Source organism: Nestor notabilis, unplaced genomic scaffold (genome assembly GCF_000696875.1).
Source record: "Nestor notabilis isolate BGI_N333 unplaced genomic scaffold, ASM69687v1 scaffold2797, whole genome shotgun sequence".
Lineage (NCBI taxonomy): Eukaryota > Metazoa > Chordata > Aves > Psittaciformes > Psittacidae > Nestor > Nestor notabilis.
The window spans coordinates 19,498-41,433 of NW_009934930.1; the positions used below are offsets into that span (position 1 = coordinate 19,498).

A 21,936-nucleotide genomic window follows, 5' to 3' on the forward strand; every position below is an offset into this window, starting at 1 on the left:
GGATATGCCTGGACCTGTACCAGGGCTGAGAAGCATGGCACCTGCTTTGGATCAACCACTGCTTCCTGAGAGCCCACCAAAACCCATAAGTCTATGTGTTGAATGCTCTGGAAGAGAAAGCACTCCTTTCTTACAGACCAGTGGTTAAAGCACATGCCCAGGAAAACGATCCCTAGGCTGAGTCCTCCCTAAACAAGAGACAGCTTGGGCAGCTGCTGAGTATCTAGCTAAGCGTAGACATAAGCTGGACTTTAGACATAAGCTGGACTTTAAGCATGAAAATGAAGTCACCTTCTGGGTTTAGATACCCAGGAACAGGCCACAACTCAGTGGTGCAGAGCTTAGGACTGCTGTTTTGCTGCCAGGCCCATTTCTAGCTTCCAAGCTGCAAGGGCTTGCATGGATGTGGTCATGCGTGAAATAAATACATATGTCAGAATGAGGTCCCTCGTTCCTCTGCCATCAATATTTTTCATTACTTGTTTTTAAAATAGATTGTTATGGTTCTATTATTTAGCAGAAAACAGTATAATGTGTTCACACATTACAAGAACATTTATGGGAGAAACATTACGCGCAGAGTAAATTAGAGAGAGTTCATATATTCTGATTAATTCAAAATGCAGCAGTAAATCTTATCAGTCGAGTACATTTAACTATCACAAATTATATCATATGAAAAACCCTACCAGGGCTCCCCCCTCAAGTGCCAATATTTTCTATGGCCACTCTTTTGCAGTGATAACCACTTTTCATTTATCAAGACACGATCTTGCTGCAACCAATAGCAAATTGTATTGACAGACCCTCACTGAACATAATTACTCAACGGGAACCATGGCAAATCAATTAATCAGGGTGTTCCTCAAGTTTAATTTTATGCCATTCCACCACCAAGATAAGCAACCCCTCATGTTGCTTTGGGTGAATGAACTTTACCCACTGTGTTTACAACTGTTGAACAGTTTAGTACCAATAATTGAGTGCTACACATTTAATCTTTCTCAAGAGCCCAGTTTTGCAATGGGATGTAATTCCCCCTGAAGTCTTGAACATGCTTCAGCTCCCACCAGTTTGAATCCAAGACTTGCAGCCCCTTTCTCAGGATGCTGAGCACCTCCGCTGGTTGGGACCCACAAAGCCAACAAGCAGATCCATGCCTCACATGGCTCCAACCAGCCTCTTCTGCAGGGTGTGCAGAAGGGAGCAAAACCAGAGCTATGGGTGTTTTACCAGTATTTGAAACATAAGCAATGCAAGACACTGCTCCCCAGTGCTGGGGTAGTTCAGCAGACAATACTTCACACTGGGGCTTCCTGGAGGTTCAATCCTTAGACCATTAAGCCATGATGCACAAATCCCGATGACCTCTGTGTCTTCCTTTCAATACTGTGGTATTGATCACTGGGCTGCTTTGTAAAACACTTTAAGGTCCTCTGACAAGAACAGCAGTATAAAAGTTACCTATTACTTACAATACCTGTATTTATTGAAATCAATGGATTTTTTTAACTATTGAAGAAGACAGCCTTATATTTGCAGCACACTGAAGTGTGTACATAAACCCAGGCTGTATGAAATATGCACATTGCTTACCTTGGTGAAACCACCTCATTAGTTCCCTTCTCCCCTCTGCAGTTGCTTCATGGGTCTCCAGTCACATATTTTCATGATATATGTGGCAGTGCTGGCAGCAGCAGCCCAGCAGCAGGCAGGAAGGCTTTGGGAGCTCTCAACAGACAGCAACCTATTGCAAGTTGCTAGTTGAGAAGCTACTTAAGGCACTAATACATGGGTCAGATCCTAAATTTAGGAAAATCAGTGAGGATCTGTATCAAGTTCAGCTGCTGTTCCCAGCTTTATCTTAATTGTGAATAAGTCTTTAAAGTAACAATTAAAAAAAGTTCTATTTTGAAACAAATAGACCAAATAAGGAAATACATAGAAGCATAGAATAGTTAGGGTTGGAAAGGACCTTAAGATCATCTAGTTCCAACCCCCCTGCCATGAGCAGGGACACCACACACTAAACTATGCCGCCCATGCCTGAAGCCTTGTGTTCATGTCTTTCTCCTAATACTTTCTAGGGAAACAATTTTTACAGTAAGGACACTTCCTTATTCATGTATTATGCAATGGATCCAATATACCCCAATTAAACACTGGCTTTTCCACTGCAAGACTAAAGCCTGTCCTCTGCCCAGCACAGCTCTTGACTTTGAAAAACAGGCCATGCAGATAAACAAATATTTTCTTTGCTGATAGAAAGAACAAAAAAAGAACCCAAATAGGAAGACTGGTATCCTTCCACTCAGAATGAGCCACTGATTTCACTGATTTCCTTTCTGTTTTGCAGACATCAGTGCTGAAGAGATAAGTGCCTGCATGGGCTGGTCAATCGGCCTTACAGACAGCATAAGTAAAGTGCATTTGGGAGCATCTGTGTCATCCTCTGACTGTGAAAAGAAAGGATTTCTGAGAACGGGTATGGTAGCAGGGCAGATGTCTGTCAAAGCATCTTGTATCACTTCTTTTGATCACTTAGGTATGGAGATTCAAGTATGGTAACACAAGGGCACAAAGAAGGAAGCTCTGGTGCCATCCTCAGCCATGGCTCAGGCCCAGTCATGGGATCAAAGCGACTTTGGGATCAAGTCTTCAAGAGTCCTGATTGCTCTTGAAAGAGAAGGAATTAAGGTAGCAATACCTGGATTAGAAATGCATGTAAACAGAGGCAGCAGGGTGGCTGGAAAGTCGCAGTCCCTGTAGCCGTGACAGACTGGGCATGGATGATAAGGGCAACGTGGCAACTATTAAATAAGTTAAAACTGACTATAAAAAGTGCTCGAAGAGGCTATGAAGCTTGAGAATTGTAAATTACTTAACCAGCTATAGACGGCCCCAGAGCTCCCATTGATTCCAGGAGGCAGCATCAGTGCTGCTCTCTGACAGCCCCTTGCACAATTGATCTCTCCTCCATTAAGCAGTTTCTAGTCTATGTGTGGAAATGATAACTAAATAATATGGCTGTAATTTAACTTTTCAGATGCTGAGAGCAACAGTGCAGTTGTGGAAGATATTATTCCCCGGATTAGAGGTGGAGATACCAGTTACAGCGGAGGACTCTTAAATAGTTGGGATGGCAATATGTACCGTCACTGGGGAAGGTCATTAAAATATAATCCTGCTGTTATTGATTTTGAGGTAAGGCTTTTCTGCAGTTGAAGAAACTCTGCCACTATAAGGAATGAAAGTGTAGCCGAGCAGATCATTTCGTATTTTTATTGTGATCCCATCACAGAACAAGATTAAATGTAATGGGCCACTGATCTGGTAACCTCTTATTCATTTCACAATGGGGAGTACATCTCCCACTGACTGCATCCACAGGGAGACTGACAAGGAGCTTAATGCTGGATTAGTGCCGAGTTAAGTTTTTGATGTGTTCCCAAACAGCTTCCCAATGAATGGCTCTCAGAGGTTGCATTCATCCTTATTATTCCCCTTGATGCCGTCTGCCCTCCTTTACAAGCAGGGGACTCACAGCAGGCTGGGGAAGGAGTTTTGCCCCCCCAAAGGGCAAAGATCTCTGAAGCATCCTACAGATGAGGAGGAGATAGGTGCAAGCAGAGAGGATGGAAAGGGAAACAGAAGAACAAACAAATGACAAACAAACCATCTAGGACTAGAGACTGCAGCGGTGTGAGGAGCTGGGCACAACTCCTTGGCTGTGGTCAGGCATACCACATCTACCCCAAGATGCTACAACTGCTAGTCTGCTCCAGGTGTGCAGCTGTGGGGTGCAGGGGACGCGCTGCCACTTCTATCCCTCCCATCTTTGCCTGAAAGCACACCCAATCCTGGCTCTGACAGAGGGTGGGAGAAAGGAAAAGGGAATCAGCCATTATCTGTGTTATTGGTGGGGCAAGGACTCTGCAAACCTTCCTGGGCAGCACCTCACTGTCAGAAAGCCCCGATAAGGTAGCAGTGCTTTCAGTTCCAGATGCAGGTTATTCACCTTTCTGCACAAGTTCCCATCAATTCTGGGCAAAAGTTATTGCAGTTTTCCAGTAAACCATGTGCTGACCTCTCTGTTGGCTGCTCTGGAGCTCAGCAGTCACTCTGCAACAGGAGCTGTCGATAAGCGCTCATGTCCACTTCAGCAGCTCTTATCAGCAGCTCCCTCTCGTTTGTTAAACAGGCTTGTGCAAATTTGTCTAAGAGCTCTTCCCAAAGCCCCAAAAATCTCTCTCACTACATCTTGCACAACGAGATGATGCCCAGCTCCTCTCTGAGACCAGTTTCCACCAATGCCTAGCCAAGACACACAGTGTTTGCACAGATGCATGGATGGGTAAATGTAACTATGTGTTTTCAGACCAGCCCTGAGCTTTTAGCTTTAATATTCAGTCTAATATTAATATTCAGTTGGGTAAATTATAATTACAGTTGCCCAAACTGGACTATTTTTGCTGAATAGTATATAAGAACTAGACTTTGCTGCTGTAAATATTATGAGCATATATTCTTAAAGCTGTAGATGGCACAATATTGTTTCGCTGTACTGAAGGACAAAAAGTATGTAGGCAAAATTCTCCATGCTCAGCATTTACTGGATGCTTCTCAATCTGGTAACCATAGTGGTAGGCTGGCATTAGTTTTTGACAATACCCAAAAAGCTCTTACCAAAACATTTTGATTCATAAAGTCAAAAAGCATTCAAGAATCCCTGGGATCGTGACAGCACTAAGAAAGCAATCAAAAAATTGGCTTACTGGGGTGCTTTAATTTATCATTTGAATCCACACCGAAACTCCAAAGCACGTCCAGAAAAGCCAATCCTGCACAAACCTCTAAGACGAGGAAGGTTTTGGAACAGTGGTTTCTCTCTGATGCCCATCAGTCCTAGCAACACATTTGGATGATGTACATGGAGCTGTCAAGGAAGACAAATGGGGTTTTTTTGAGCCCTGAGTTTACCCAGCAATGTTACAGCTCTCTGCCTATGGCATGGTAGCATCTCAGTTAATGCCCAGCTGAAATTGTCTCCATGCTATTTATCTCCATCCTATGCAGCTGCAGCCCATCCATGAAATTCTCCGTAGGAGCAACCTCGGCCACATGGAAACCAAGCGGCAAAACCTGAAACGGGCTTTGGATGATTACTTGTTGGAGTTCAACGCCTGCCGCTGTGGACCATGCCAGAACAATGGTGAACCTGTTCTGGTGGGAGACACGTGTTTCTGCCAGTGTCGACCAGGTTACAGAGGCCCTGCCTGTGAGCAGACTAAGCGCCAAGGTAAGATGCATATGCCCACAGCAGGGGAGGGCTAAAGGCAGCAAGGGACAGGAGTTTTCTCTCCATGGTTAACCAACCCCTCTTTGCATCCATGCATCAATCAAGTCTTCACTTCTGTATTGCCTTTGCTGCTACACAAGAGAATGGATTGGGTTGGAAGGGACCTTCAAAGCTCATCCAGTCCAACCCCCCTGCAGTGAGCAGGGACATCTTCAACTAGATCCAGTTGCCCAGAACCATCTTGAATGTCTCCAGGGATGGCACATCCACCACCTCTCTGGGCAGCCTGTGCCAGTGTTTTGCCGCCCTCATTGTAAAACATTTCTTCCTCACATCCAGCCTGAATCTCCCCTCTTTTAGTTTAAAACCATCACCTCTCACCCTACCACAACAGGCCCTGCTAAAAAGTCTCTAACTATCTTTCTTATAGGCCAATTTTAAGAACTGAAAGGCCACAGCAAGGTCTCTTCAGAGCATTCTCTTCTCCAGGTTGAACAACCCCAACTCTCTCACCCTGTCTGCATAGGTGAGGTGTTTCACCCCTCTATCCTAAGCCCTGCAAGAGACTGAAATTAGCAGCTCAGGTGATTATTACAAATAAATCACTGGAAATAAGGATATATTTAATAGCTGGAGACTTACTGATATATTCCAAAGAGCTGAGGTGGGGTGTAGTAGCAGCACCCTGGCAAAGCCCAGCTGCCCACATTGCCCACAGGCCTTTTGATGGGCAGGGAGGGAAGGGAGGCTGAAAGGGTCAAGCTAAGCGACTGGGACTTGGTGTTCAAGCAACGTGCCACCAAAAATGCTCTTTTACTAACAAAATGCCACATTGCCAGATTTCCCACACTGCCTCCCAGGAAACATTGTAACTAGAGGGAAGTATCTATTTTAGGGAGAAAAAAAGAGTGTTTTTCCGAAGTGACAGGCGTGTATTCATGTTTTCTTTATCACTTTATATACTATCCTAAAGAAATTAAATGGGTGGCAAAAAAAGCCAACCCTGAATCATACTTTCTTATTTTTAAAAATGGCACAGTTCTTTCTGGATATTTTTGTCCATGATAACAAAAAAATTCCAAATCTCAGCACATGAAGCTGGCAGAAAAATCCATCTTCAGAGCAGTTCCACCAGGCAGAGCTCCAGACCTTCAACCATGTGCTCAAAACCGAGGTCTCACCACTGGAAAATCAAAGCTGTGATGAGATAAGGACTCAGAGCAGATGGGTAGATGGTTTATGAAGCTGAACTCAAATGCATGGCTTCAGTGACTGCAAAGTGGGTTTAGTCAATAATATCAGGTGCTTTGAGTGGTCTCCAACTCCAAGGAATCTGCCTTAGATGAGGAGCTGCCCCAAAGCAGCCCTACCGAAGCGGCCAGACCCTGTGCTCCCTGATTTTACTAACAGCAGGGACAGACACACTCTCACACAACTCATGGGCAATTTTGAGTATCAAATCTTTAGTTCCAAAACTCATTTAACACCAAACCTAGGGTTTTTTTAAAGCATAATGTTACACCAGTTGCGAAACCCAGCTTTCCACCCAGCACAAAGTAAGAGCACACACATCCATTTGCTCTGTCTGGATTAATAAATTGCCTGAGCCAGGCATGAAGGCTGGTTGAGTAAATAAAAAATGACAGTAAATGACAGCCATCAAGCATTCTCATCATTCAGGAGCACTGCCATAATCCATAGTATCGAACACTCCTGACAACTCAGTCTGTACTGTAATGAAAAAGCCTTGAAATGACCCATCTCAAAAAGAATGGGCACTTTTCACGACACAGCCTGGTCTAGTGAAAGGTGTCACTGCCCATGGCAGGGGGTTGGAACTAGATAAGCTTTAAGGTCCCTTCCAACCCAAACCATTCTGTGATTCTATGGCATTAGGAGACTTTTTATCCCTTTGCCTTGGTCAGGGTGAGAAAGTGCACAAAGAGCTGTCAGTTGCCCTTTGGGAAAGGAAAGCCAAGCCACAACCTTTCAGACAAGCAAAGAAGAAACAGACATTGGTGTCTGAAGAAGGTGATGCTGCTTCCTTTTCCCTGCCTTGATCTCACAGCCATCCATGTGCTGGGCATGGCGGGGATGGACCAGGGAGTCTTGCTCAAATCACTAGCTGCCAGTGGCACTCAGCTCACTCCTCCTCCGCTGCTCCCACCCAGAGCATGTCATAGAATCATAGAATCACTGAATAGTTAGGGTTGGAAAGGACCCCAAGGTCATCCAGTTCCAACCCCCCTGCCATGAGCAGGGACACCACACACTAAACTATGTCACCCAAGGCTCTGCCCAGCCTGGCCTTGAACACCTCCAGGGTTGGAGCATTCACAACTTCCTTGGGCAACCTATTCCACTGCCTCAGCACCCTCACTGTGAAGAACTTCTTCCTTAGATCTAACCTAAAGTTCCCCTGTTTAAGTTTAAAGCCATTACCCCTTGTCCTACCACTAGAGTCCCTAATGAAGAGTCCCTCCCCAGCATCCTTGTAGGCCCCCTTCAGACACTGGAAGGCTGCTATGAGGTCTCCACACAGCTTCTCTTCTCTAGGCTGAACAACCCCAACTTTCTCAGCCTGTCTTCATATGTCACTGCACTTCAGACCTAAATACTTGGGGTTTCCCCCCTTTTTTAATGTGTTTACAGACAGCAAGACAGACGGGCGCTGGAGCTGCTGGTCAGGCTGGACTCCCTGTCAGTCAGGCACAGTGCAGCGCAGCCGGCACTGCAACAACCCGGCCCCACAGCATGGTGGGGAGCCCTGCATGGGGAGCAACCTGCAGAGCAAAGCCTGCTGAAAACCACATTGTTCCACACAGATTGAGACCAGTCTGGAGTCTGTGCTGGGCATGATCCCGCAATGGATTTACCCTGGGGGAAAAGAATTGTCCAGTACTGCGTTTCTGTATGTATGGAGACACGCTGGATTCAGTGTATAGAACCAGACCAATTGCTCCAGCTGCCTGAATGCCAAGCCGTGATGGGAGCCTCACCAGTTCACAGTGGCTCTGATACAGGAGGTGGTGGAGAATCCACACGAGTGGTTTTGCTGCTGTGTGACCCTGTCATGAAATAAATTTACTGGAAGTGTTTGCATAAGTAAGCTTGATTTGTAGGAATATTTATATTTGTCTTTGGAAAACACATTAAAAGCTCATGATCCTTGCATTTCCATGCAGTTGGTATTGACATATGCACCATGAAACTTTTGTAAGTTGACACTGTCACGTTTTTAAGTCCAGCATATTGGCCAGGGCTGCGTTTGCAGAAAAGCCATATGGTGATCTGCATGGGAGGAGGCTTAAACCTAAAGATGCTGAATATCACTGCAAAATGTGCACCCAAACTGATGAAGAATCTTAAATAAATCAAAAAAGAGAGGCTTGAACACAACCATTTGGCAGAGGATGTTCACAAAAAAGAGCAAAGGGTAGTCCTCTTTAAAATCAGTGATGAATTGACTATTAGGACACAGGCATTTTATCTCCCAGGCACCCAGAGCAGGAGAAGATGCTAACAGGCTGCTTGATTTAAGGGGCTTTTTTGAACGTAAGATGTAAATCTTAGCACAAGAATACACACAGTATTGAACTGTGTCCAGAGACTGCCGTGAGAGCCCACAGCTCCCTCTTATTAATGAACTGCAACAAAAACCTGGGATGGACGGAAGGCAAATGGCACTTCATTTCAGTGTGCTTTTCATTACAAGGAAAGCAGGGGAAAAAAAGCCCTGAGAAGGAATCAGGCATTATGAAAAACAACAACAGCAACAAAACCTCAAAGCACAAAGGGGCACTTCTATATACATGTGAATGGGAAGAGGGAGTAGAAAGGAATCATGGTTTAGTGAAAGAAATTGCTCAGCTATAGCTCTGCTTCTTGGAAATGCTTGTTTTTCAACAGCGTGTCTGCGGTGATTTAGAGTCTGACACTTAGCTGATGTAAATCAGTGTTGCTCCTTTGCCACAGCTGATTTATGCTACCTGAAGATCTGGTCCCATATTTTCTTTAGTGTGCATGTTTGCCAAAGGATGACGTTTTCACCACTTCTGCTTGAAAATGAAACTATGGGCTGGTTTTGTTTAAAGAAACAACAAAACCATGTTGTCCTCAACACTGAGATGGAATTGTTCTGTGAAAAATCCATATAGTGAGTGGCAGAGCTGTGGCCTTTTTGCCAACTTTGCTTTTCCAGGTAAAGGTGATAAGTCACCTAGAGATGAATTAGCTCCCAAGGGCTTGAATCTGATGCCTTCTATGTTGGGAAAATGCAGCAGCACGAAGCACCCATATATTGGTATGATTTAGACATCCCAAATGTGAAATGAAGGATCGAAAGTTCTCCCATCGGTGGTTTTATCAATGCTGTTTGACGTTGGGCTGGCAGGTTATGTAGAAACATTATGCAGTGCTCTTGCACCAAGGACCAGTTTGGCTCATAGGCAATTCTTACCTTTACACTGACTGCTTAGGACTCAGGGCAATGATTGAAAGTAAATGAGTATAAAGTCACCTCAGTTAGAAAGCTGAGTATGCTCCTTTTGGGACCAGAGGGAAGAAATTAATGAACAGAATGATCTGATGCCTTGCAGACTGGGGAGAGACGGGGCCTGCAGGAAGGCAACCTGCATCCTCAGCTTTTAGAGCCATTTCTAGAAGGATCGATCACAGGCTGCGGAACCACAAAAACCAAATCCAAATGATTAAAGAAACTGCATGTGAAATACCACCAAGAAGCACATAAAAATAAGAGCAAAAAAACCTGGGATTTACCTGCAGTTGTGCATTCTCACTGTTCACCTCCCCACCCAGGGGAATGAAATACAAACCCAAAGGTTTCCTTCAAAAGCTTCCAAAGGCAGCTCAGAAGCAGCCCCTGTCCTCCCACTCCAGTCCGCTGCCGCACCCAGGGCTCAGGCATCCACATGTATGAAACTCGGGAGCAGTGAAGCTGAAGTCAAAAGAAAGGAAGAAGCTGCCTGTAAGGTCTGGGAGGAAAGAAAAACAGATTATGAGCAATTACACATTTACAATGCCAGTCAAAGCAGCTAATATATAGAGAGTTGTGCTAGATGAGATAAGCAGCAAAAACGTGCGTTTCTTACTTAAACTAAAAGCTTGGAGGGTACAATAAAACACTGCATTTCCACCCTGGTTTTAATGAATGGATTTTCCCCTCTTGCACGCTGACATACATTTGATATAGTTATTTATCCTATATATTTCTTGCGGCATATTTCCCAGGAGACCTTGTTTATCTCGCTCATAAGTACATGATGGATGTATGGTGCTTTGGATAAATGGTATCACAATCAGATATTTTTATGGATATAGGCAAACTGGGTTATTAACAAAGGAAGGGCAGAGAGGAACCAGTACGCAAAAGAAAATAGCAAATGATTGATGACAATACACCTGAGGTGGCAAGGTGCAGCCTCCAGATAACCAGCTAACAGAAGAGTAGATAAGGGCAGCGCTTGAGACAGAGCTGTTTTCTACCTCGGGGTCAATGTCACGCTGACTACCCAAGCGCCTGCATCCCTTTGAGCCTGTGATTTTAGAGCAGGCAAAAATTCCCCAGCAGAAGCAGCTCAGAAATTATTGCCTTCCATTTTACACAGTGTAATGCAGAGACACAGGAAGATACAAAACATTGAATCCTACCTCAAAAACCTGAAACAAAAAAAATGCCATGTTCTGGAGAGTTTGGGGAGGGACTGGTGTTTGCTGTGCTGCTCCATCACACCCAACACAGTGGGACTTTTAATGCTGCATTACAAATAAGTAAAAATACATGTTTATAATGGTAATAATTAGTCTTACTTTCTAGTTGTGTTCATTTAGAAAAGCAGGGGGGTGGTAAAATAAGATATAGAAGATGACAGATCTACAGGCATAATTTGACCTGAAATCTGGCAGTTATCTTGGGTGCTCGCTGGGCTCTTTAGCCATCAAAGTAGAAGAACTAGGAGCTGGAAATCTGGGGACTGTTAACACCTCTGCATGGACTTGCTGGGTCTTTCAAGAAAATCTCTCCTGGGTGAGAACCCGGGGAGGAACAACTATATGCATCTGATAGCAAGAGAAACAGGAGCATGATAAAGGAGTTTAGCAATACTACAGCTACCACCAGGTTTGCAAGTCCCCAGCCGCAGCTTAGATCATATTCCAGCCTCAAAGGTAAATGTAAAGTGTCTACGTGATATGAAAAGACAGGGAGCATGTGAATCCAGGCTGGAAACCAGTCTGATTTAGCCACTCCTGATGGAGATGTTAGAGGCTGCGAGAGACAAGTAGTTTTTGTCCTGGGAGAGCTGGATGTGACAATTACAACTTACCTAAAATACTCTTTCGAGAGTTTCCTGAGTCATGTTGACCAGATCCAACATAAATCACAGCTGCAATGTCTTCAAGCAGGGAGGTGAAGAAAATACAGCTTCTCCATGTTTCCTGTGTTTCTTTTTTTGGGAAATTACTATATTTCTTTTCATTATGTGAGAACACAACATGGGATGTAGTAAAGCCCATTGTCACAAGTGGCTTAACCAGAGAAACAGGCTAGAACAGCACAGCCAGTGCAGAACATGCACGCAACCTGCCTGCTGCTTTCCCGTTTTCATGTGTGGGTTATTAATCTAAGCTTACACAGAAAGGTGAAGTTAGAAACACCAGTAAAAGATAGTACCAAAATTTAATGCGTACCAAAATGAAACAATAAAAGCTTCAGCACAGTATTTTATATTACCCTCCAGGTCATAATAAATCATTAGTTAGTCGAATCAAAGCACAAAATCACAAGGACACGATAAAGTTACGTCCTTTATGGGAGGCTTCTAAGCCTTTAGGCTCAGTATTCAAGCACTACTGAAATCATTCTTCAGTTAGACTATCCTGCTGATCTTCAAGATTGGATGGGGCTTTGAGCAACATCGTCTAGTGAAGGTGCCCCTGCCCATGGCAGGGGGTAGGAACTAGATGAGCTTTAAGGTCGCTTCCAACACAAATCATTCTATGATTCTGTGATTGTCAAATCTCTTCTCTCCTCCAAAAAACCCACCCAAATATCCAAACCCGGGCACTGCCACTTCAAAAAACCTGGGCTTTTCTGATGTGGGAACCACAGTCCAATTTGAGGTTGCCACAGCAGTGGATAGATGCGCCATGGCTCTGTGTCCATGCCTACTCCAGCCTGATGATCAGGAAAGGTGGTCAGATTTACCAAAGCCACTTGACTCATCTGGGAAAGTTCCTTAATCAGATTACATCTATGCTTCCCAAGAAGGGCAGGTAACAGCCCTGCAATATGTGTCCTCACAGGTACCCATGAACCATGGCCAGGGTTCTCTGCTGCAGAGCTTCTACTGTGTCCCTTTAGAAATCTCTGAAGAATAACACACTTCACATAAGCAGTGACCTCACTGACCATGACTGAAAATGAACCTCTTTGACAAACCTCTATCAGACAAAAGATATCACAGCTACACAGTGGATAACGGAAATGTTTTGGGTTGGCAGCTCAATTACGAAGCCCATAATGAGTACAGAGCACTCTTCTTTTACATATGCAATGCGCTCTTCCTTTCTTAAAGCTGTCACAGAAACCTTGTCAATAAGTGTGGAGGCGGCATGAGGGCTACAACTAAATGCATGTTCCATTGTTCAGATGTCAGAAAGCCCGAGTTGTTACATTTAGACAGCATCAGCTTGAAAGGAAAGGAACTGGTGGTCCCAACCCATCATCACCAGCATTGCTAGAAACCCTCAGAATAGCATTTGACCTTGCAGATGTTAGAAGACTCACAATACTTATGAACAACTTTGCACTGGTGGAATCATTCTCCTGGAGCAAAGCTGTTGCTGGTTATTTTACATCATGCCCCATCAAACGTCTTTGCAAAAAATCATTAACCACCAACAAAGCCGTAGGAAAAGTCCCTGAGATGATCCAGGCTCGGGTCAGTCTTCAAAGAGTGCACAATATTACACGTCTCTCTTCTGTTTGACCTGGATTGCAACACACAGCTCCAGCGACAGTAACAAAGGGAAAACCATTCACTTCGCTTTTGGGTCTTTTCATAGCAAGCTCTCTCCATCTCAGATGTCCTAGCCCAAGTGGACTAGCAATGCAGCTGCTGAAATACAGGCTTTCACGGGATCAAACCAATGCACCTGCTTGGGGCAGAGGCACCTACTAAAGGCAGAAGACCTCAGAGGATGTGCAAAGATGTTTGTTCCAAAATGTTCAGTCTATTCTGCCATGGCAGAAAAGCTGGCTGCTCATCCTGCCCCAGTGGAAGATTCTGGCATCCTGGAGTGACAGCCCCTAGTCAGGGTGCAGCTCCTCCTGCATGTGTAGCCATCTCTCCTTCCTTCCAGTATCCCCAAGAAGCAGAAGGAGCAGCAGCTGCTTTCCAGTTCCCCATCCAAGCGGCATGCCCCTATCCTTCCCTGCCTTCCAAAGGAACCAGAGCCTCGGTGTATCCGAGCACACCAGGGCATATCCAATACTCTCAGTGTGTCTGTTTGTTCTACTTCAAGCAATGCACAGGAGGAAGCTCATTGCTGCAGGAGTACAACTGCTATATAGTCTAACACTGGTGTCCCCAGACTGTTCCTCCCAGTTCAGTTTTCACTCCTTCAAGACAATCTCTAATACAGTGGACAATTGAAGTTAAATACAATAAATTGGGAAACTGGGGTAGTGAGGCACAGCAGCTTTAAGTGTCACATTAGCTACTATTGTGCTGGTTGAGATTTAGACTTTAATATGCTGTATTTTGCTCCACATCACACAGCTGTCTTCACAGAAGCTGCATAATAGTGCACATTCTGGTGCACGTAAGATCAAAGAGTCTTTTCTTATCTCAAAGGAACCCTCACAAACAAGACAGTGAAATTTAAAATCATGCAGCTACCAAAGAAGGTAGGAGATAAAGCTTGTCTCAGCCCATTGCAATAAAAACAGAGAAAAGTAAAACTATTAAGAAGAGTAAGCACATTCAGTCCCATGGGACAACTGCAAAGCACGTCCAAAGTTGTGATTTACAACACACATCCAGTTCCCAACATCATCTGAAGCGTTTCCAACTTCAGTGCACTTGGGTAAGACCCATAAACAGGTTGAGGCCAACTTAGTTGATCCAGTCAGGTGACATCTTTCCATTCTGTCTGCAAACTGCTCATCAGTTCTGTGTAAGTTCCTAATGATTCTCTCTAGCAAGTAACTGTCTCAGCATCTGGCCCTGAGCACGGTGAACCCCCATTCTGTGGGGCAGGGTTGTTGCACTGTCGTCTCCTTGTTCGTTGTCCTCCTGAACATGGAGACCAGCTGGCCCAGCAACCCCAGCTTCCACTAATGGCAGCATCTGGAAAAAAGAACCCAAAGCCAGAAAGAATTGTCAGAATAAAGCAGCTTTTTCCATGGGAATAGCTGTCAACTTCCATGAATCATATTTAAATACAAACAGCTCTGCCCCTGTCCATACCACTAAGAATATACTTGAGTCAACAACAATGAGCGATCGTTTTAAAGATGTTAATTCTCTGTTCAGCATTTCTGGTGTTCGTTCAAACTATACTTTATACAGCAATGACAAGGGGAAAAAACCCAATTAGCTTTATATTTGCCTGTAGCATGTTTCTCCCTCTGACTTAGTCAAGGCTAGGCAAGAAAAACAGCAACTAAACTCGTGTCAGCCACATTCTGAGGTGCTAGGGGAAATGTTAGCACGTTCTTCTTCAATGAACAACAGCTTGAATATTCAGTTTTCTATCCATCGCTTTTCCTATTACACTGTTTCTTCTGGACCCTGAGCATGTGAGTGACATAAATTCAAAATCCTGAGAGTCATGGGGCTGAACTTGGAGGCAATACATAAAAGAAGGAAAGGGGAGTGAGGAGGGAAGTTACATGTTGACAAGTGGATGGATGTGAGTCTTTGGGAGGGTTGGATGCGATTATGTGTGTGGTAAGCAGACTGGAACAAGGTGTAAGAGACTCCACAGTTTAAAGTTCCATAGAATTCCTTAGAAACACCTACAAAATTGACCCTCTGCTTAGTGAAATCTTGCCTTAAAATGCTTTTCAGCCTAGCTTAGGTATGACACAATCATACAGAATGAATACTGGCTAAAAGACTGTAAATCAAGCACAATGATAGATGCAGTGCATCAAATTGTGGGATGGTGCCAGAGCTCTGGGTGCCTGAGATCTGGTATTACTTAGTATGTAAATTAATGAGCTGTACGAAGTAAACAAAATGATTAAATTCACAGATCACCCTAAACTAGAAGGAGTTAAGAGCATCAGTTGGGAGACAGCAGCAATAAAAAAGTGACCAAGAAGCATTTGTAAATGCTTCTAAACAACATAATAAGATTTAAAGATTAAAATGCATGGTAGCGTATCTGGAGGAAAACAGTTTGCAACATACTGGCTGTATCAAAGGGAAAAACTTAACAAACAGAACTGTTGGAGACCTGAGGCTTGTCGCAGATTGTAAATTAGGTAGGAGTCTGTATTGTGATACAATTGCCAGGCACGTTTATGCAGGTCTGCACTGCAAAATAAAGCCATCTCCTCACGAGTGCAGAGAAATATAGAAGAGGGCAGGCAAAGTATCTGTCTTCTTTGCAGGACCCTAACACCTTGTCAGTTGGGCTGGGCATAGTGGGGACAGACAGTGCTGGGCATTACTCCCCATCCATCAGCTGCCATCCCTGGACACTGGGGACTGTCTCCTTGGATCTAGGATCCCTCTTACCTTTCCTCTCGTTTATCTCACAGGCAGTGCCACTGTAGCCAAGGGGACACAAGCATTCACACTTGGTTCCTGAAAGTAAGAGATGGTGGGATTAGAGACTTCAGGTCATGGCTCCCTCCAGATGCCCATTTCTTTTTGGTGCTTCATCTTCTGAGGAAGGGACAGCGGGTGAAATATCAGCACCTTTCTCCAATGGTCAGAGTATGAAACAGCAGTAAAGCAGGGAGCTGTGACTACCCTGACATCCTTCCTGGCCATGTGTTCCTGCTGCTGCATTCCTCAAGTACACCAGTGGAGCAATTCAGCAAGCCAGGGTACCAAACAGTCCCTCTGCTCCTCTCCAAGAGACATTATCTTGGTATAGCTGAGAGGGAACAAACTGCAGCATCAGGAGTGAGCACCTGGGACAGGAGCATCCCAGCTTGACCTTATGGCAGAGGAAAAGTCCACATAACCCTGCTCTGGCTGCCCAGGGCTAGGATGTTCATCCACAGCAGAACCCTGAAGGGGAGCTCCCACTTAGGAAATTAAATGGTCATTTAAAACCTCTTGTTGAGAAGATCCTAAATGAGTCGTTAACCTGGCTCAGCTCCTAAAAAGTTGTTTAAATAAGGGTAATCACGAGACAAATCCTTTAAGTGCTACAACCAAGTAGCTGGTACATGAAAGGATGGTTTCTGCATTAGATACATTTAGATGATAACGGTTCTCATCAGGACTTTTGCAGATGCAGATTGGAATTAGGCACTTCACAAAATGGTCCCTTTGTTAGCAGCTCTCATCACATCCTATATCTCTGTTTAAGCAGTGCAGTTTTCATTCAATTTGATTATTTTTCCCCTTCATTTTTAAATCACAACCTGCTTACAAAGGAGGACAGCTTCTATTGAAAGTGGGGGGAGGTGATGGTGATAACTGCGCTTGGCACTTGCGTGGTGCTTTTCATCTTTAAAATGCTTTTACAAACACTAATTAATGCTGAGACAGTAGTCACTTCTCTAGGAGGAGGGATGCAATCTTGAAAGCAAAGGAGGAGACTTAAAGATGTCAAGCTTTTTTTTCTAATGCATAATTGAGAAGGAACAAATCCTTCCACACAACTGATACAGATGGTCACTCCCATTTACAGACACATTCCTGGACTTTACCATCTTTACGTACTGGTGGCACTGAAGAAACAGACCAACTTAGATAAAAAAGAAATGACAGGAGAAACTAAGGAGCAGATGACTCACCAAGCTTCTTCACTCCCCACAAACTCCCAGCTCATTCCATTCATAGAGAAAAGGTGCAAAATCCATCTACCTTGTAGAAGGGGGATGCCATTGCTGTGGCAGGGAGCACAGCGACAAGAACTCGTCTCCATCTGAAACTCATCAAGAGCCCGTCGCAGGTTTTCTTTCACTGTGATTGCGTTGGGCAAGTCAGTTGGAGTCACCAGCTGATACAGCGGCTCTGCCTAAAGGGAGGGAAGAACCTGTATTCAAACCCAGGTTCAAGATGGTGTGAGCATCGCAGGGCTCACTGGTGGCACAGCTGGAGAGGGAAATGAAGGCCTTGTGGTACAGGCTCCAGGTTTCCCATTAGTAATCCCTTAAGCCTTGCAAACAACAGGGCGGTGACATCAGGAATACTCATGGGGATCCCCACTTGGTTTATAACACCAAAGCAGTTGCAAACGCATAACAAAATACAACCATTAGTTGACAAACAGGCAACGAAGTCTCATTAAATCCTTTCTCATCCATTCTCCTGATACTGACATTTTTAGATCAGATTTGCTCAAACTTAGGTTCCTGAGGGCTCTCACACTCTGATTTCAAAAAGATCCCCCCAAACCCCACCAAGAAGAATCTCCTTCATTCCTCCTACAGCCATACAGCACAGCCAGAGGCACACGGTCACAGGCACTCAAATTGGCACTTTCACCATCTCCACCTCGCATTTCATGGCTGATTTCTCTCTTTATGAAGCCAAGATAAGGGTTTCCACTGCCTTCAGAAGGGAGAGGATAGTGATCTTCATCTGAAGATGGGGTCAGTGGAAGAAGATATGGGGGTGGACATGCAGTAGTGACCAAGGAGATTTTGACCTGCTCATCTATTTTACTCCTGAGAACAAGGGAAAGTTAAAGTGTGGTCTCAATATTGCCAGTCACCCACTAATGGCAGTGGCGTGCTCAAGCTACAAGAAACAGAAGAGTGTTTCAATAAAAAAATGCTCATTTCCTCCTGCTGTACATCCTCTCTTCATCAATTATGTGATCCATACTTTGCCTTTTGAATTCAGATCATACAAATGAGGAAATACACTAAGAGTGACCTGCCAAGTCCCTTCAGCAGATGATTTATGAACTGATTTGCTTTAGTTTTCCCTAACTAAGCATTCTTGGGCTGACATTTAGTCACACTCTGCTGGTACTTTTGATCTTCAAGCCCCACAGGGATATTGGTATGGAAATGAAGGATTATAGATACCAAATCCCAATTACATCAGTCCACCAGGCCGTCTGGTCACTGATGCCAGGCAAGACAAAGAACATCACTGTTTCTTGTGGGAGAATTTTCTGTACATGGCATCTAGCACAGATGGTTGCAGTTCTGAGTCTCCTGCCCAAAGACCTCCCAGGGCATTTTGGAAAGCTCAACCCACAGCACACCAGCGGTTTGGGAAAGCCACCTCTGCTGCAGCAAGTGCTAGACAGGCACTGGCTGTATTTCCAAATAAGTGATTTTTGCTTTGCTTCATATTCTTTTGGAATTAATCTTTTTCTTTTTTATGAAAAGTCAGAATTTTCTATGAGAAACAAACACCTTTTACAAATACATTTGTTGCCTAAAATTTAATTTTACCATGAAAACCAACACAATAATAAAATTAACTTCCACCACTACCAGTTCAAACTCCTGTTTAAAAGGACGTTCTCTCCCACTTTTGTACTATTCACTCAGAGTGAGTTCATTCTGACACTAAAAATGATGAAGCAGAATTGCTACATACTTCTGCTCGCTTTTTACTCTCACAGTGCCTTGCATTTCTAAACCTCTTCAGGATCAAAACCCCTTCACTTTTCAAAACCTACTTGTATTTCTAAGGTTTAGCTAAGCTGGACGAACACCCAGGCATGGATGGTGAACTGCCTGACCTTCTGAACCAGAGAGAATTGTTGCTAAATAGTCACTGGTGCTCACAGAAGACAAGAACCAAAGAAGTCCTTAAAAAATATATGCTGGCAGATATACATTTGATAAGTGCTACATTGGTAAAGCAGAAGATGGATCGTCTGAACTGCTTGGTAGGCAGCAAGTGACCACATCTGCACAGACAGGTTACAAGGGTTAAAGCTGTTTGCTTCACATACTTCCAACACATCACACCTTTGATTTTCTGAATACCCAGTCTTAGAGAAACTAATGTGCATGATACGTGCCTCTTATGTGCCCCAGAAATCTCCCTGTTTTCTTTAAATCCTGTTTACTCAAACACAGAGTTCTCCAAGCTGCTCTGCCAAGTGAGGCTGAATGAAGTGCTGGGTATAGTACCTTAAGCTTTATGATTTCAGGGTTGTACTGTACAGCATCTCCCCACTCCTGCATGAGCGCAGCTGTTGGCAGGTCTTTGTAAGCCAATGCAGCAATGTGTTCACTTGCTCCTCCATGAACGAGGACAATGAAGTCTTCCACATACTGTTTTTTGGAGGTGCTGTCTGCAAAAATGCATTCAGGAAGTGGTCAGCTCTGCTCCGGTGTGTCTTTGTGGATTGCAGTGGAATCCCAGCCTGGTTTGGGTTGGAAAGGACCTTAAAGCTCACCCAGTTGCAACCCCCTGCCATGGGCAGGGACACCTTCCACTAGAGCAGGTTGCTCCAAGCCCCTGTGTCCAACCTGGCCTTGAACACTGCCAGGGATGGGGCAGCCACAGCTTCTCTGGGCACCCTGTGCCAGCGCCTCAGCACCCTCACAGTAAAGAACTTGTTCCTAGGACAAGATACTTATAGTCCCAATACAAGATCTTGAGCTAAAAGCTAACAGCTACACACACCTGTATATGACCAATCCCACTAAGAGAGCAAAAATGGGCCTCAGAGAGAAAAAAGCCCTAAGTGTTTCACACCTGAAGCCTGGCTTCCTATGCTGCATATCCTGTGTCCTCCTTGCAGCAATACCCCTACCCTCCTCTCCCGCACCCTATATCTTGCCCCTAAATTCTCTCCATATGGTTATAAGCTTTCAGGTCCTTCCACAGCCCAATGCTCCTCACCACCATGAATACTACCTGTTCTCTGTATACCCTCAGGTGCATCCTCCTCCCACTGCAACACCCCCAGCTTCCCGTATATCCCCTGAGGCTCCCACAACACCATTACCTCCCTGTTTTCCCCATTTGGGCTTTTATGGGTGCAAATAAGGGCATGCAGAGCTGTTCTGCTGAGAGGTGGGTGGATTGGTAACACAGCACCAGCCTGGTGGGTAATGGTTGGTCTGTCCCTGCTTTTCCCTGGGACACTGAGCAGATATTTCTTCTCTACCTAGCAAATAATCAAGCTTTGAGATATCTACACCTCTGCTAAGCAGGAAAGACCACAAGAATCTTCTTTTCACTATGACAAATGTTAGAAATTAAATGGCAGAAGTGTTTCATGCTTACCTCCAATCTCTTTTAGAAGGGATTTACAGCTGGCATCAGTTATTCCAAGACTCAGATAGACACTGTAAATATTTGCACCAATGTTAAAGCCACGCTGTGCACATTTCTGGACATCACTCAGAGAAAAACCTTAAATAGACACCAAAATTTGTAGTGTTTTAATACAGATGTTTGACGTTTTATGTCCATGTACACAGAAAATGGGAGCTGATAAGTATTTTTCCTTTGGGAAAAAAAGATGAGTTGAAGAAGCCTTTATTTGGTGATATTTAACAGATCCATATACAATGAAATGAAATCGCTACCTTTTATAGAACTCTGAAACCAAGGGCAAACACGAAGTAAATGCTGGAAGAGAAGGCTTTTAATTGCTAACCCAGCTGTACTGGGTTATGCAGAGCTGCAATGGGTGGGAGCCTGGCCTGTGACTTAAACACCAAATATCTTTGACAGAGGACTACCCACCACTCATCCCCATCATGAGGGGCCAGGCTTTTTCAGAGTAACCATGCAGTACTTGTCCTCCCTTTCTAGTTTACATCCCCAATCCTTTGCTGCCAGAAGAGCATTAACTGTTTCGTGGAAGTTTCTCCATAAAGCTCTACTACAATGGTTTTTTCTGACATACAAGATTTTGCCCTAAGAAATCTGCAAATGTTTCATATGTTCTTCCCCAAAGTCCTTCTCCAAACTTCTTGCTGACACTCAAGATTATTTAAGCAGTTATTATGGTGAAACACCAGATAGCACACACAAGTACTTTCTTTTCTTTCTCTACTTTTTTGTTGTAATCCCTCTTTTCTCCCTGAATTCTTCACTTTTTTAGTTAAACTGATGTCCTGGTGAGACAAATGTTCACATGAGTTCACAACACAAGTACTGCTGTATGGCTGTCCTGTTCTTATACTCTTCTCCTACGTCTGATACTAGCCAGTTTCAAAATCAAAAGAGAGGATGCACTAAGCTTTGGGTTGACATAGGATGGCTCCTATTAATGTTCATAGTCATATTACACCTGAGGGCAACAACTACTTTATGACATCCTTGTACAGCACAATCCAGACGTCTCTCCTGCTGCCTTTCCCACTGAAAGTATCAAATCATGACCCACAGCCACATCTGGTATATTGGATTACATGTAAGAGCAGTGCAAGTACCAACCATATGACATAATGTCTGATACTACATAGAATCATAGAATGGTTTGGAAGGTACCATAAA

At 44.2% G+C, this 21,936-nt stretch overlaps 2 protein-coding genes across 3 annotated transcripts in view; one reads left to right on the top strand and one right to left on the bottom strand.

Moving 5' to 3' along the window:
* The window catches only part of C8A (complement component 8, alpha polypeptide), a 19,339-nt gene extending 11,236 nt beyond the window's left edge, over nt 1-8,103 (top strand). Inside the window, exons 8-11 of one of the 2 annotated variants that reach the window (XM_010017563.1) lie at nt 2,357-2,485; nt 3,035-3,204; nt 5,077-5,299; nt 7,952-8,103. In XM_010017563.1, the coding sequence (XP_010015865.1) occupies nt 2,357-2,485; nt 3,035-3,204; nt 5,077-5,299; nt 7,952-8,103 (674 nt within the window). The remainder of the gene's footprint in view (nt 1-2,356; nt 2,486-3,034; nt 3,205-5,076; nt 5,300-7,951) is intronic. The other variant, XM_010017564.1, reaches the window with a different exon arrangement.
* A 6,415-nt stretch (nt 8,104-14,518) lies between these two features.
* Nucleotides 14,519-20,844, bottom strand: LOC104408083 (complement component C8 beta chain-like; the record flags this gene model as incomplete). Its single annotated transcript, XM_010017565.1, has 5 exons — nt 14,519-14,670; nt 16,069-16,137; nt 17,374-17,527; nt 19,611-19,774; nt 20,716-20,844. Coding segments are annotated over 5 exons (668 nt in total), but the record flags the coding sequence as incomplete, so codon positions are not given.
* Between the last annotated feature and the right edge of the window lie 1,092 nt (nt 20,845-21,936).